This window comes from Cyprinodon tularosa, unplaced genomic scaffold (genome assembly GCF_016077235.1).
Source record: "Cyprinodon tularosa strain WSP-4 unplaced genomic scaffold, ASM1607723v1 ctg5, whole genome shotgun sequence".
Taxonomy (NCBI): domain Eukaryota; kingdom Metazoa; phylum Chordata; class Actinopteri; order Cyprinodontiformes; family Cyprinodontidae; genus Cyprinodon; species Cyprinodon tularosa.
In genome coordinates, this window is record NW_024039229.1 from 1,109,265 (window position 1) to 1,124,996 (window position 15,732).

Consider the following 15,732-nt stretch of genomic DNA (forward strand, 5'->3'; position numbering starts at 1 on the left):
GAGCAAACCTAAAAGTTGCTGTTAGGTTAGCTTATAAGGTCAAAGGTTAATTAAAGAGTGATGACAACACTACAAGATAACAGAAGGCAAACAGCCCAGCACATATACAATTAGTTTCCCAACCATAGAGGTTTTTGGATGGTAAGAGGAGGTTGGAGTACCCAGAGAGAGAACCAACGCGCTGATGGAGAGAACATGCAAACATCTTGCAATCTTGTTCGTTTTGAATTCCTTGAGTTCCCAGAGTTCAGATCTAAACCTCTGTGAATGTTCCAAAATTTCTAAGCAATGTCAATGGTAAGAAATAATAGAAAATGGCGAAAATTGGCACAACTCTGTCTGAGCCAGTCTCTGTTAAGAAATAACATAGAGTAGTAGCCATTGTATTTCTCTGAGCTTTGTCTTTGTAAAATGTGGGATAAAAAACAGTAATGGCCAAACAACAAAGGTGTCAGGTGACATTTGTGCTTTTAAATTCTAAGCTTTGTCTTCAAATCTCTGACGCAGGGTTTATAGACGGGACATAATGACAAAGAGAATAAACCCACTTCACTCAATGAAGGTCTCTTTCCTTTAAATTGCCGTTGGATTGGATTGCTTTTTTCAAAGCTTTAATAATGGAAACGTTTTTAAAGCCAGGAACCTTTTGTTTAACATCCTAATGCACTTTTGAGCAGCTAACGGCTTCTACTAAACCCTTATAATAGAATAAACAACTTTCCCACACATGCAATCACCAACAGCTATCTCTTTTGTATTTTGTCAAAGCAGCTTTGTGGAAAATGTTAATGATCATTTTCTGTGTGCAGAACAGAGAAGGTTTGAAAGAAAAAATAGAAATATTTTACCTGATCTCCATCTTTCCGTACTGGCACCGCATCTGCTGCTGGAAAGGCAAAATGAGAAAGAAAGAGAGAATCAATTAAACGTAAGAAGAGTTCATTATTCCCGGGGTCAGGTCATAAGCAGAAAACACAGATGCAAAAAAAAACGACAAGATAAGACCAGAAATGACTTTGTATAAGTCGGCCTCTATAGTTGGTTGAGGGAGGGGAGGGAGAAGTAACAACACAGAGGAAGATAACAGTGTGCATAACTGAAGTGGCTTTGGGCATCATCACTGATAGAAGTAGAAGAACCGTCCAGTATTCATCTCTCGGGGCACACATACACACCAGCACACATACACACACAAACTGCGCTAAAATTAGATTAATTATCCATGCTGAGCTTTGGCTCACAAAGGGCACAACCATTGCGAATCATGAAGGTTAAGGGTGATAGACAAATATGTGTGGATGATGGGCTATTCCCAAAGATGTCACAAAAATTAATGGAAAAAAAGTTAATCATTTAGGGACTCCTTTTATAGAAGCATTAACTGCTGACTTGTGGAGGCACTTACAGATAGTCATAAGACCGTATCAAATACATTGCATCCTACCTACAAAGCATGCAATCATGATTTTGCATTATATATATATATATATATATATAACGCTGCCTAAAGATAATGATGAGAAAACATTATAAGAGCAATGGCAAGGGCAAAATAGTATGGAATAGTTATATATTTATATATATATATATATAAAGAGAGAAAAAGACAGACAGACAGACAGACAGACAGACAGACAGACAGACAGACAGACAGACAGACAGACAGACAGACAGACAGACAGACAGACAGACAGACAGACAGACAGACAGACAGACAGATAGATAGATAGATAGATAGATAGATAGATAGATAGATAGATAGAGTCAAGGGCAATGTCCACCTGGAGTGCTTTTAAAATAAAATCAAGCGCTCTTGGTAATTTCCCTCCTCAAGCAAAACACCTGATTTAGAAATAACTCTGCTCACCTGGGCTTCACAAAAGGATGGCATAACAAGCAAAGAACTCCAAGCTACATCAAAAGACACCACTGGCAGGAGATAATGAGAACATTTGTGCTTTCAAATGGACAGTAAAAACTATTTTACATAATTCATATTTTGTGCAGTAAAACCAAGGGAAATTTTGTTTGTTTGAGAGTATATCTTAAATATTTGAGATTATGGACATCAAAGTATGCAGTGTGCAATTTATTGCTTGTTGATTTAATTTACAGTTAAGTTTTAAAAGCTGGTTGAAAATGTAAAACATTGAAGAGAATTCATTGTAATTTCTGGTGTGCATTTTTTCTTTGTAGGTGAAAAAACCTATTCACGTTTGTGAGATTTATCTGAATCAAGGGAAAAGACAAATGAAGAAACCAAACTGAGTTAAGTTGTATGTATGTATATATTTATATATCCATTTTCCAGTCATGCTTATCCCAGCTGGGGTCGCGAGGGGTGCTGGTTGCCAGTCCATCACATATATATTATACACTTCACTAGAAAATGACTCTGATCAAATCAGATTTAATTAACAGATTTAAAATGTAAAATCCCAAACTTTGCTTTTTTCAGAGCTTATGTTTGATGGTGAATTAGCCAAACAAAAATTGGAGAACCGTAACTCAATTAAGTTGGTTTGCTACTTGCTGCTTTAATCAAAGAAGACTTATCAACAGAGGGAGGGATATGCATCACTTGATTGTTTACATAAGGTTGAGGTAAATATGTCTGTAGAAGAAGTTATGGGAAATATTGTTAGACCACTCTTCATTTTTTTATCATTTTAATGCCCAACGGAACTTAGGGATCACCTGTTTTGATGCATTTATTTATAACACCAAAAAGTGCTCGTAAGGGTGTAACTGAAGAGCTGATATCTAACCATTTTCCAAGCTTTTCTTGGTAATAACCAACATCACTAATGTCCGTCCACCATTGTAATACATTGTACCACCATTCGATTTGTTCTGTATTCTATAATAATAGATTTCCAAAACCAGGCTGCTCTCATATTTTATCCATGAAAGTAGAGATAATGTATACATTTCACTTTTTTTTATTTTTTGGAAACTCATCATCTCTGTCATCTTAATACAGTTGAACTGTTTACCCAAATGCATCACATTCTGGATGAAAACAAAAACAGGATGTGACTCATCGGTGCAATGATGAGGAGCATTTAAATTTAGTCAGAGTTTATGTGGATCGTGTGGATAAGCCAGTCATCTTGTTATCATTTTGCATTTTATTGCAGCATTAAGATGAGAGAAAATGAATTCCCCGTCCAGCAGAAGACTTAGAGCCAGCTCCAAAATTAGATTAATTATCCATGCCATGCCTTGGCATAGGGGGTCTCAACCTGTATGAGTCACTGTCGTCCGTGATGCTGAAGGATATTAGATTTAAGTGGCAATGAAAGGAGAGGCTTCCCCCTCGTTAATACGAATTATAAGCTGTGCCTATAATATCTAGACGTAGAAATGGCAGAGGAGGAAATTGCCATGAAAAGTGATAACTGGATCCTTGAACTGAACCTCATGCTATAAAATGAAGTTATACCTGATAAAAACAGGTCAGTTTTAGGGGAAAGTCTGTCGTAGAACATGTCATTTAAGTTGTTTAATAACTGAGAGAGTTTCAAGGTGGAGTAACCCTGAGCTTCAAGCTCCTGTCATTAGAACAGCTAATTGACACAAATTGAAGAATCCTCCTTAAACTCCCTGCCTCTCCTTGTTGATAAAACCCCTATTGAAGTAGATTAACAGTCCAAATCAATACTGCAGCCAGGACTCACTTACCAGTCTGCTTTCCACAAAGACCCACTATGTAATATGTATAGCATCCCCAACAAATGGCTCAACATCTACCTCTGTGGAGACTGTATTGATTTCATGCTTTCTTCCAGGTCCGGCCCACGCTGAAGGGACGTTTATTCAGCTGACAGCACCTAAAAATACCTCAGGGTTTATTCCTCCTGCTTTGACCAATAAATGTTTTCACCCAATGAGTTGTCAGGAAAACCATTTGTGACAAAAGCTGGAATATCTATTGGGAGGACAGCCATGGGTTTATCCTGAACAAAATCTGAATGTTAAGCTAATTTCTGAGAGACAATATCCCAGCAGCTTTGAAAAGCCTTTAGTATGTCATATTTTGTGGTTTATTAAATAGTTATAAGAAAATCATATACCTGTGGTCAGACAATCTACTAGGCTTTTGTTGATAATTGATCTGAAAATGTTAAAGCAGGATGAATGAACACTGACTTCTACCAGCTTGGTTGGAAAGCAGCTGGTCTCTTCTGGTCTTATATGCTTGCTTGTTTTGTTTTTTTATGGCTAAAGGTATGCTGAGGGGAGTTTGCGATCCAAAATTGCTTTTTAAAAAATGCTAATATGGGATCTCATGTTGTCAAAGCTGCACTGAAGTGCAGGAAGAAAAATACCGGAACAGTTAATAATTCAAAGAACAAAATTTAACTCAATTTTTCAACTTTGACTTTTAATAATTTTACTCAGTTTAGTTTTGCTGCACCAATTCACAGCACATGTCATCACAAGGCTCTACAGTAGATTCAATTAAAATCATCCTAACAGGTTAAAAGTTTTCTATGTAAGGAAGACCGGGGGGATTCCATCTAGTGATTGACTTTGCAGCAGTCGCTCCTCCTGGATGAACATGTTGAGACGGTAGACATTCACCTGCATTGTGTTATTGACTGCAGCATTTCTCACACTGAGCATGAGGCGACAGTGGAGAGGAAAACTCACTTATAACAGGAAAAAGCCTCAAACTGAGCAAAAGACAGATTGTGAGCTGCTTTCTACTGAGCAGCTCTTGAACGCAGACCAGCTGTTCAAGACAAAGCCAGTTACTAACTGTTAATATAACTGAAAAGCAGAAAGCAGAAAAAAAGACTATAAAGATTACATGTGAAAAACCAAACAGATCATTAAGTCTGTTTCCTAACTGGGAGCCAAAGTGTTTTATTCCAAACACAAACTTTCACACACTTCCACTACATGGAAGGGCCTCAATATTAACGTTAAGAGTAATATAGCTTAAAGCCTTAATGATTACAATATATGAAAGATCTTAACAGCAATTCTCTAACAAAAAGAATAAGTTGTTTCCAGGGAATACCTTGAATAACATGTTACCATTATTCCCACTGCAAGATCTAGATTTGAAACGATCTTTTAAATTTCTCAGTGAAGGTGATAATAAAGTTTCTAACGGTGCATTCAGACCAAACGTGAAAAGAAACGACTGATGTGAGTGATTTACATTATCACTAAGTAGAAGCACATTCAGAAGAGAGGGTGCATGAAAGGGACATTGAATAAACAGCAGGCAAGTAGATAGAAGTTCATCCTATTTGATGATGCGGCGAGGTGCACTTGGCATTGTCGAATTATTCAAAATTATTAGCAAAATGTTAAGGGGGCAAGAAAATCCTCTTCAGTGTAAAAGCACCATAACCATAAACTGAATGAAACTATTGAGGGAAATAAAGATTAGGGTTATGACAATGAGGATTTTTAACCTTAAAGAACTGGAACTCGTAAACGAATTAATCGGGGATCAATATGTTTCAATAGCTAGAAAGACATTTAACATAAACATATATGTTCTAAGCTGTCAGAATTTCTTTGGAAGAAGGATGTCATTTCTCACAACATTGAGTTCAGTTGTCCTGTCCAACTGTGCAAGCTGCACAGCATCTCTGTCTCTTTTTCCCTCTCCCTCTTCATCTCTCTCTCACAGCGTTAATGAAAGCCATCCAGTCTTGTTCATGACTCTGCTCTCTGTGAGCACATTTGATATCTAACCCAGGGATCCCTGAAGCCATTTACTTCACACCACATACTCACATACCAAGACTCAGCCACGTTCAAAGAAGCACACATATGCTGTATGTCCATTACACACACACACCTTTGGACCTCTTGGGATGATTCAGAGCTTCCTCTGAAAGCCACATGAGAAATGAGCAGGTGATGGAGACGCAATAACTACAACAGGAAAGTAACCAACATAAAGAGAGGATGAGAAAAAGAGAAGCAACATGGGATATAAATACTGATCAGTGCGGTGTAACAGGTGGGTCTGCTGGGGCAACTGAAAACCAAAGCATAAAGATTTTATCCTTACTTACTTCAGTAAACAGATTATTGTTCGTTAAAAACTTATTTTTGGAATTTATCCTAAAACTTAATTGTCATTCAAATGTGAGAATAGGGACTTTTTAGTCCTTAGTGTAACAGACTGAGAACAGACTTCTTTTTAATATTAATTTTATGTATATTTTATCTAGATGTGTTAAAGGGTAAAGAACATGTCAAGCAAAATCAGGAAAATTATTAACAGTAAAAAAAATAAGAATAATTAAAACTTTAAAATATAAAGAAAAAAAATGTAAGTCTTGGGATCAACAAGTCTAACTTAGTGAGACTGTTTGTTGTTTGTTTGTTTTTATTTTTTGTCATGACTGTTGAAAATATTAAGAAATTTGTCAATTAAACATAGATTGGTTGGAAGAATTAGATATAAGAAAATCCATTGTTATCAGTTGCCATCCTTCATTACAATGATCTTACAACCGCATCTTACATTTTAGTATATAATTAGGTTTCAACTAATTAACATTATTGTAATAATTATAGCTCTATCATAAGTTTGGAAATTAAAAATTTTTTTTGTCACAGACATTCTAATTTTAAAATTAGAATATTGAATGTTTTTTCAGTCTGTGACAAAAAAAAACCAACCTAATATGCAGAGTTATTCCTGTTTGACCATGAACACTGCGTGAAGCACTGATCTCTTTTTCTTAATAATATCCCTGAACTCAGAGCACAGGACAGGATAATAAAATAATAACACTGTTTAAAATTTGTATCAAAAAGTCCAGCTTAAGATCGGTTGCTTTTAGGGACTAATGCACCTACTGTAAGAAGCAGAAGCACAAGTGGGAGAGGGAAGGAGAAGAAAGAGGAAACGGCATAAAGGAGGAACATTAATGGATGAAAAATGGGGATTTGAGAGGGAGAATACTGAGAAAACTGCATTTCCAGAGTTTGCATGGAGGTAGTGAACCATGACACATGCACCTGTACATGTAGAATGATGTATACACATAGAATAGCTAAGAGCATATCCAAAGAAGATGGGATTGTGGGATGCAGTTGCAATTGGTCCTGACAGCTCTGTGGCGCCCTGGCCTGACGGCTGCCATCCCTGTGGGAGCTTGGTGTGTGTTTCCGTCTGTGCGCATGTGTTCCCTTGTGTGTGAAGCGACACACACAGCTTGTGACAATGATCCAAAGCGAAGTGAAGTCTGACTCACCTCCGCTTCAGTGGCGGACGCTCTGAGCCGACAACAAACACTCAGGGAGTCCTGCTCACTACGTCTCAATGGGGCCATACCTTCATCCAGCCACTTTTCTGTCCACTGCCTCTCTCTACATCAGGGGGTCACATTACAAATTCATCAAGACAACCTTTCCTTACTGCCTCCTTTTTCCAAGAAAAATATATTTTTATAAGAAGACAGACAGAAAATGTTAAGATTGCCTAAAAGTAAAAGGTGATGATCTTTCACCCCTTATATTTGAATCTTGTTGAAAGTTAGTTCAGGTAGGAAAAAACTTTGGTTTTATTTCTGCTAATTTTTTACTAGAGTAATAGGGTAACACGTTTATGAATGTCTTCTGGGATTATTAAATAAAATAACTTGAAAAGCCGATAAATCGTTCATTAGAAATGTTGAGTTTAAACGGAGAGAAGAAAAACCCTCTAAGAAAACAAAGAGAGGAACCATCTATACTTTGATCCAAAACTTTGGTATCATGGTTCTGCTATCATAAAAAATGGTTGGTGTTGAATTCTCTGAGTTATAAAAATAGTAAAACAAATTTTTAATTTCCAGATTGCTAAAGAGAGTTAAGGTTAGGGTTTGGTTCACCCCAAAATTAACATGTTTTCTTGTTTATTAAGGAAAATGTCCCTCCTCAAAGAGAGAATTTATTTTTCAATTATCTTAATATATCTTATCACCCCTGGAAACAAAACAAAAAAGAAGTAAACACTCCTTTTAGTGCAGTTGTATAATAACATACTTAAAACATTGCTGCACTTGTTAAAAATTTAAATATAGTAGTTTGTTTAAAAACAAAACTACATTTCATCTTTTTTCATAAATGCTTGAAATGTAAAATCCATTTCTTGTCTGGCGTTCACTGACATTGTTCTGGTCAAGTTTAAGCTTGTTTCTCTGAATATTGGTATATTTAGGTGAATTTGTGTGTTTTTTAAAAGTCCACTAAATTACTAAAATGATGAACGCGTCTCTACCTCAGTTTAATGGCATGTTTTCTTGTCTTTCTCATTTTGAAGGGTCAATGAATGTGTATTCTGTAGCATTTCTTTCCCCAAAGGAAACAAAGTCATGAACTGCTGATTACTTTTATCTCTGCATATTAATGCACTTTAAGTTGACATGAAGGGAAAACATTTAATATTTAGGGGAGCATTTAATTATCACAGTGGGGAGTTTGTGGAAACAGGTACAGTATTAAATAATTTCTTTAGGAGATTTTTGACCTCACCAAATACATTAAAATAAATAAGAAGAACCTTTTGTCTATTTATTGTACTATAAATCTACTGCAAGAGGAGTGTAAATGTAAGGATTAAAAAAAATGTTTAGTGGGGGCATTGATAAGTTAGGCTGGGCATACAGTATATGATTTTTTGCCCTTTTTGGTCCGATTTTCCAGTCTAGCGAACATTTTTTCGATCAGGCCAAGTTTCATCCTCATCGTGCGTCCGGGTCGTGAGGTATGCAGGGTGGAAAAGGGAAAAGAATCAGGAATCGTAAAGTCGGGAGAATATCAAACATCCTGCTGTTGAAGCAGAGCTACAAGCCATTTTACCAGAACCTCACAAACTGCCCATATGCAAACAAGGGAGTTACTACTTCTTTTTCTTCCAGATTGACAAGTCAGATCAGCGTCATCTCTTGTTGCTGAGTTCGATGTGTGGTTTTTAGACGTGCGGTGTTAGCAGTTAGATCGCATCAGAGTGTCAGGGCGTACAGTGTAAGAACCCTGCGATTTTATCATACAGTTTGAGCTGTAACAGTACAATAAACTAGTGCTGTCAATCGATTAAATTTTTTTAATCGCGATTAATCGCATCAATGCCTGAGTTAACTCGCGATTAATCGCATTTTAATCGCAAATTTTTTTTCTGATTGAAAATCATTTAAATACTCTCGATGACATACAAAAAATACATACAGGCTAGGTTTGTGCCAATGTTCTTTTTTTAAAATGAAAACAGGTCACAGATACTGATTTATGCCATAGAAACATATGGCAAGAAGATGGGGAGGCATGTAGCAAAAAATAACAAATATGTAGCCAAAAAAAAGGCCCTGAAAACAGGCTGATGTAAAAGACAGTCTTTACAGTTAATACAGTCTTTTGAACAAAGACAAGCATTTTACCCTACTTCTATAAAATGTAGTACAGTTAACATTAGATGTTAATTAACCAAGATAATAATGAACAATTTTCAATCAATACATCAAAATCAATAGACCGACATCACTAGATGGAGGTAGTCTATGAAAGTTACTTTTCAGACTCTTAACAAAAATGAGAACACACACACAAGCACCCACCCACCCACACACAGACACACCCACCCACACACACACACGATACCGACCTGTGACAGCAAGAGTGCCGTAGCAGATTCCATTTCCCCTCAGTAATCTGTTTTCTCAGCGTATTTCAGGTTGCTACTAGTTACCAGACACTCAACTTGTTTGTTGGTGGTGGGGCTTAAAGAAAAGGCACTAGCGTCACCCAGTGTATGAGCGTCTTTTTCCCTTGAGGAGCTCCGCTCTGGAAGCCTATGAGAAATGCATAGACTGGGGGAAAATAGCCCCGCCTCCCCGCAGGCTGCAGCGGGATGTACTTGGAAAATTTTACCATAAAACCACATAGCGTTAATCTCACGTTAAAAAAATTATCGCCGTTAAAATGGCCTCGCGTTAACGCGATAATAACGCGATAATTTTGACAGCACTACAATAAACAATATGTAAAGTGTATGTTCGGCCTTAGAAGGTGCACTAAATATAGTGGGAATTTCGGCTACATCCAGTAACAATGACTTCCTCTATAACCACAGCATTAGGGCAAGTTAGGAAGACATTAGCCGACAAACGCTGGTGAAGATTCTCAGTCATCCAGGTCATTCCAAAAAATAAATTTAAAAACAATCCACTGGAATTTGTTTCCAAGTTTGAAGATGTTTCGCTTCCCATCCAAGAAGCCTTTTCATTTCAAAATGTCAGGAATAGCATTAAGTTTGAGGTTTTATACAGTAGCCCAAAACAAAACAAGGCTTTGTTGGGTTACTGCATAAAACCTCAAACTAAACACTATTCCTCACATGTTAATTGTTTTTAATTTTCTTCTTTTGGAATAAGCTGCCAAAAATTATAGCCTTCAGTTTAACAAATACTTGATTAAACCAAAAGGAAAATTAAACATTGTTATAAACTATTATAAAGCTTTTTACTGAACTGCATGATTCAACCCCAGCGATGGTATTAGAAGGAAAATTTGCTTTTTCAGGATTTTTTCCTACATGAGATGCAGAAAATACACTAAACTGAATTTGTGTATCAAGTGTTGGTTACAGGAGTGAACTGTCCCTGTTGGAGCCATCAGAGCAGCAGACCAAGTTTCAGCAAGCTCACATCCGTCATGCATTATAGAACTAAATATTTCCCTTGACAAAGATAAATGATGTTTGTATTTGTATACTGCAGTGCAACCTTATTTAGAAAATGTTGCTATCATGGTTTAGTTTGAAGGAGGAACCAGATGCAGGGCTAAATAAATGTTTATTTAATGAGGAACTCATAGAATAAACTTACAATAACTTTAATGAGAGAAACAGAATCCGTGCAAGAAGACAAGAGGCAAACAACAGGAGATTCCAGCACAGAAGCACTAAAACCAACAGCTTAAATACAAGAAGGGAGAGCAAGAGAGCGGAATAGGAACACGCTGAGAAATAGATAGAAATACAAACAGATAGAGAGAGAGGAGAGCATTTGACACAGCTGAGGAGGATCTCGATAACAAGCTGGAGAAAAATACTGAGCCGCCTGGGAGGAAACGGAAAAAAAACTATTATGAACTAAAGAATAACACATAACTAGATTCCGACAAAAAACTAAAGTTCACAAAAGAGAACATAAACAAGGATAATAATACTTAAAATAATAATAAAGCTAGAAAATGTGAATCGGTGAAATTAATTGATTTAGCTAAAGTTACAAATAACAGATAATGGCCAAATCTAAAATAATTAGTAGTTGATAAAATGATAGAAAACATGAATACAAAAGGAAACCAAAACTAGGTTCCAATGAATTGTGACAATTATAAGCATTTAACATGCTGGTATTTTTACAGAAACAGTAGAAATTCTAGTTTTAGTAAATCCTATTTTTTGTTTTAAAGACTTTGAAGGACTTATCCATGCATTCATTACATCCCGGTTGGATTATTGCAATTCATTATATAGAGGCATGGATAAATCACAGATGCAGCGACTTCATTTGATCCAGAAAGCAGCGGCTCGGCTTCTTACTGGAACCAGGAAGCGTGACCATATAAGGCCTATACTGGCCTCTTTATATTGGCTGCCTGTCTTTTACCGAATAGATTTTAAGATTCTTTTATTAACTTATAAAGTCTTAAATGGATTAGCTCCTCCTTATCTTAGAGAGATTTTAAAATTCCAGTCTGTGTCGAAAAGTCTACGTTCAAATAATCAACTATTGCTGACAGTTCCTCAGACCCGATCGGGCCTTCTCTGTAGTTGCTCCAATTCTGTGGAACCATTTACCTCTTCAAATTAAATCTGCCCACAGCCTGGATCATTTTAAATCGCTTCTTAAAACTTATTTTTATTCTTCGGCTTTTAATTGAAGCAGTGTTTCACATTCTGTTTGGCTAATTGGTGTTGTTGTCTTTCCTGGAAAGCACTTTGGTGCAGTTTTATACCTGTTTTTAAAGTGCTATATAAATAAATTTGACATTGACAAAAAAACAAGGCTTTGAACTCTTTCTAGAAACATTATTAGGTCTAAATCAGGGAGGAAAACAAATACTGGATTTCAAATTTGCTCCATCTTATTAACTTATAATGTGGGCTTAGTCATTTGATAAGATCAATTAGCTTTAAATTAAAATATTAATCGATAACCTGCATCCCCTGTCCAAATGCCTGGCAAACACTGAATCAACCCTTCACTTAGGAAAACACAGTAGCATATAGCTGTAAAATTAGCCATATGGTTGAGGTGTGAAAATAAAACTGCTTTAACTGCTGGTGCAAAGCAGGACACCTTAAGCAGCAGATGTTTCATTTAAATGGTGTGTCAGACTGCTTCTGTGACAAGCCTTTATCTTCTAGTCAGACAGATGATTTTCAGGATTCACAGAGATGACACCAGCAAAGCAGCTGAAACAAAATCTTAGGTTCTAATAACACTAGAAGCACTAACTGCATGAGATATGATCCTAATAATGGCTTACATATTGAGTGAAGATTTTATTGAGGTAAATAAATAAAACAATTGCTCCAGCTTTGACATTTCACATCTTTTTTGCATCTCCAGCTCCGCCAGTCTGCCAGAGATTTGTTTAAACATTTCAAACAATTTCATGGCGACGCAGACATGCTGTCTTTGCATCATTAGAACTGAATTTCTGCAACTTTTACATAAATTTTGCAGCATTAACCTGATAACACCCAATCTCCTGCTTCCCCCTTCAATTGCTCTGCCTGCACTATCTTACCCATCGACGCCTAATGCTTTGAACGGACACTCTCAGCCATTAGATCCACTTATAATCATTTCATCATTTTAGGGCACTCATAAAATGCCTTTGGGAATTTGAACCCTACATGGTTTGGAGATCTTTAGGATGCGCTAGCAAACAATCCACTTTGTAGCCCTATTTCCAAGATATATGTTCTATCTGGGGTGTTGCTTATCTGATAGTTTGGACCTGTTTTCAATATGCAAACACACATCAGAGGGAAACAGTCCAGTTTCTAGCTAGTGTGAGTAAATGACTGACAGTGAATGATTAATTCAAACTTACCTGTCAATTCTTAAGGCATATTTATCCAAATGATCTGCAGATGTGCTCAACAAACTCCCTTCACTCCGTTTGCAGAGCATTCTTCATTGGATCAGCCAGCAAAGGCACCAAAGTCAATATTTAAGTTTGACTGAAGGGAATAAGGGCTTCCCTGGGAGAGCTAATGCCACAGCTGATTGGCAAAAACTAAAACCGATGTTTAACAAATTATCACCCCTTTGCCTCCATATTTATGCTCCAGTTGCCTAATTGGGACATTAATGTGCAACACATTATGGAGAATGCCTTCAGACTATGTCAGGCTTTATACTCAACCCAAAAATAAGGTGAAAAACATTATTTTGAAACAACTAGTGCATGCCAAGTTCTGTGATGTTCAAAACATCCAACTACTTGTCAGTTCTTGAAGTCAACATTGTTGATGCAGGATAATTGGACAGATGTAAAACAGTGAGGGATTTACGTTTCATGGTGGTGTTGTTGTGAGGTATAATAACCTGATGTCAAAAATGAAAACAGCAAAGTATCTTTAATGCACATCTTATATTTTACAATTAAAGAAAATGCAAATATGAGATGAAAAATTATACAATTTTTGTACATTTATTATTGTTGCTGATGTGTAGATAAAATCAATCATGACTAATGAAGCTAAGGCGGAAATTCAACTGAAGAAATTCTGATTACTTCCATTCAATCTGAGGCTGATCCGCCTCCGACGCAGCCAACCCGCTTCAAGCCACTTTCCTTGATGCCCAAGCATCTTCCAGCACTCTACTTAAAGCCACTCCAAATCATCTCTAGGCCTGCTCTTCAACAAGCGCAAGATCCATCGCTCCTATGTCGGACTTTGATTCAGACAACCCACCTCCATCCCCTTCTCCACCATTGTAGTAAGCTCATCCGACTCCTCCTCGATGCTCCTTCAACCTCACCTCCAGTGTGCACTCCCTCCAGACTTTCATGGAGTTCCCTGTCACTTTAAACGGTCCGGCAGAAGACCGCCACGTTGAGCCTGGTTCTGCCAGAGATTTCTTCCCAAAGGGGAGTTTTTTCTCTCCACAGTCGCTTCATGCTTGCTCTTCATGGACAGTTTATGCAAACTTTGTTCATTCAGTGACATCTAACTCAAGCATCACCCTGTATACCAGCCTCTATGGATTAACCAAACTTCACCTATCTAAACTCCACCACCAGTTTCAGGCCCGGGGGGAATATCCTTATTCTCATACATCAGTTTATCTGCATTAAAGTATAAATCAGCGTTTATGTTTCCTGCCGAGGCCTGAGCACCAAAGTTCAAACTATCATATCAATAAACTCTTCTAATTGCATCTTTCTCTCTGTGAGTTTTTCAGATTGAAATGAAATTTGTTCATAAGAGAATGTAGATTTTTCCCATTGAAAATGGTTAAAAGTTAAAGTTAATTAATTATAGGCAAGATTCCTATATTTTAAACTTTAAAGTTTAAACATATTTCTCTCCTCAGATTTCCAAAGAATTGCTTTCATGTCACACTGTTCATCGTGCATCACATGTTGTCAAGGATATGTCAGCAGTCAGATGGAAAATTCAGTGAGTGGATGGACAGAATTAAGCCAACGAGCCATAAAAAATAGAAACATCTCAGAATATGGTGTCAACTCAGATCGGCTGCAGCTAAAGTCGAGGTTCAGCGAGCATTACCACTTATGATGACATATCTAAATGCTGTGTGTGACCTTTGACACAAATAAGGATATTCACAGGCCTAAAACTAAATAAATGGTGTAATTTTTGAGGGCATTGGGAGCCTGCTTATGGAAGACTGCTCACCCCAAAGCCATAATGAGCAGCTGGAATATTGAGCCAAGTGTGACAGCAATTTGCAGCTTAAAGGGTCATAATGCAGTGATTTCACACTGTCAGACTTTGGTGTGGTGTTTAACTGCCCTACAACGACCTAGAGGGTGAGCAATGCTATGTAATTAACCATTTTTATCTTAAATGAATCAAGACTAAACCCTTTTAATTTTTGCATGTGAGGAGACCATTGTACTTCGAGCTTAGTAAAAACCAGCTAGGTATTAAGCTATATCTTCTATAGTGTCACATTTCTGTTTAAGTATGAATTGCCCAGCGGTGCTTCTTCTTTTTGAAGGCTCCACAAATATTAAAGAAACACCCCTTGTGCAGTAAGCCCTCAGGCCTGGATTTGACCCAAGGACCCTATTGATGAAAGGAAATAGTGTTACAAAGTACTCTACTGCTCAGCCCTATCTGCAGCTCCAATGGTGAATTGGCAGAAGAGAAATGATCAGCTCAGAGGAGGAAGATGTTGGCAGACAACCAAAGCAAAGCTCCATTAAGGTGCCATAGGCCCTGAGGCAAACCATGTTGCCCCTTTAACTTGTTTCCCATCTAACCTATAAAAAGGCCAGTTTCAGTCGAGCAGAACATTATGTGTTGGTCTGTGTTTGTGTGTTTCTGCTTTGGCATCAGAGTGAGAGCCATTTTTCCAATTACACTATTAAAGGGAGGACAGTTTGTGTCAAGAAGAGGACATTTTTTCCTGCCCTTTTTTACAAACAGTAAGGTTAAGTACTAAGGTGTAAGGTTAATGAAGGCTAAAGTTAGTCTAACAGTTTGGTTTAAGATTACTC

At 37.2% G+C, this 15,732-nt stretch overlaps 1 protein-coding gene across 1 annotated transcript in view; it reads right to left on the reverse strand.

Annotated features, from left to right (window-relative positions):
• Nucleotides 1-15,732, reverse strand: part of LOC119795077 — a 58,008-nt gene that overhangs the window by 28,180 nt on the left and 14,096 nt on the right. The window contains exon 2 of the mRNA XM_038302915.1: nucleotides 849-886. Within this exon, the coding sequence (XP_038158843.1) occupies nucleotides 849-886 (38 nt within the window). The remainder of the gene's footprint in view (nucleotides 1-848; nucleotides 887-15,732) is intronic.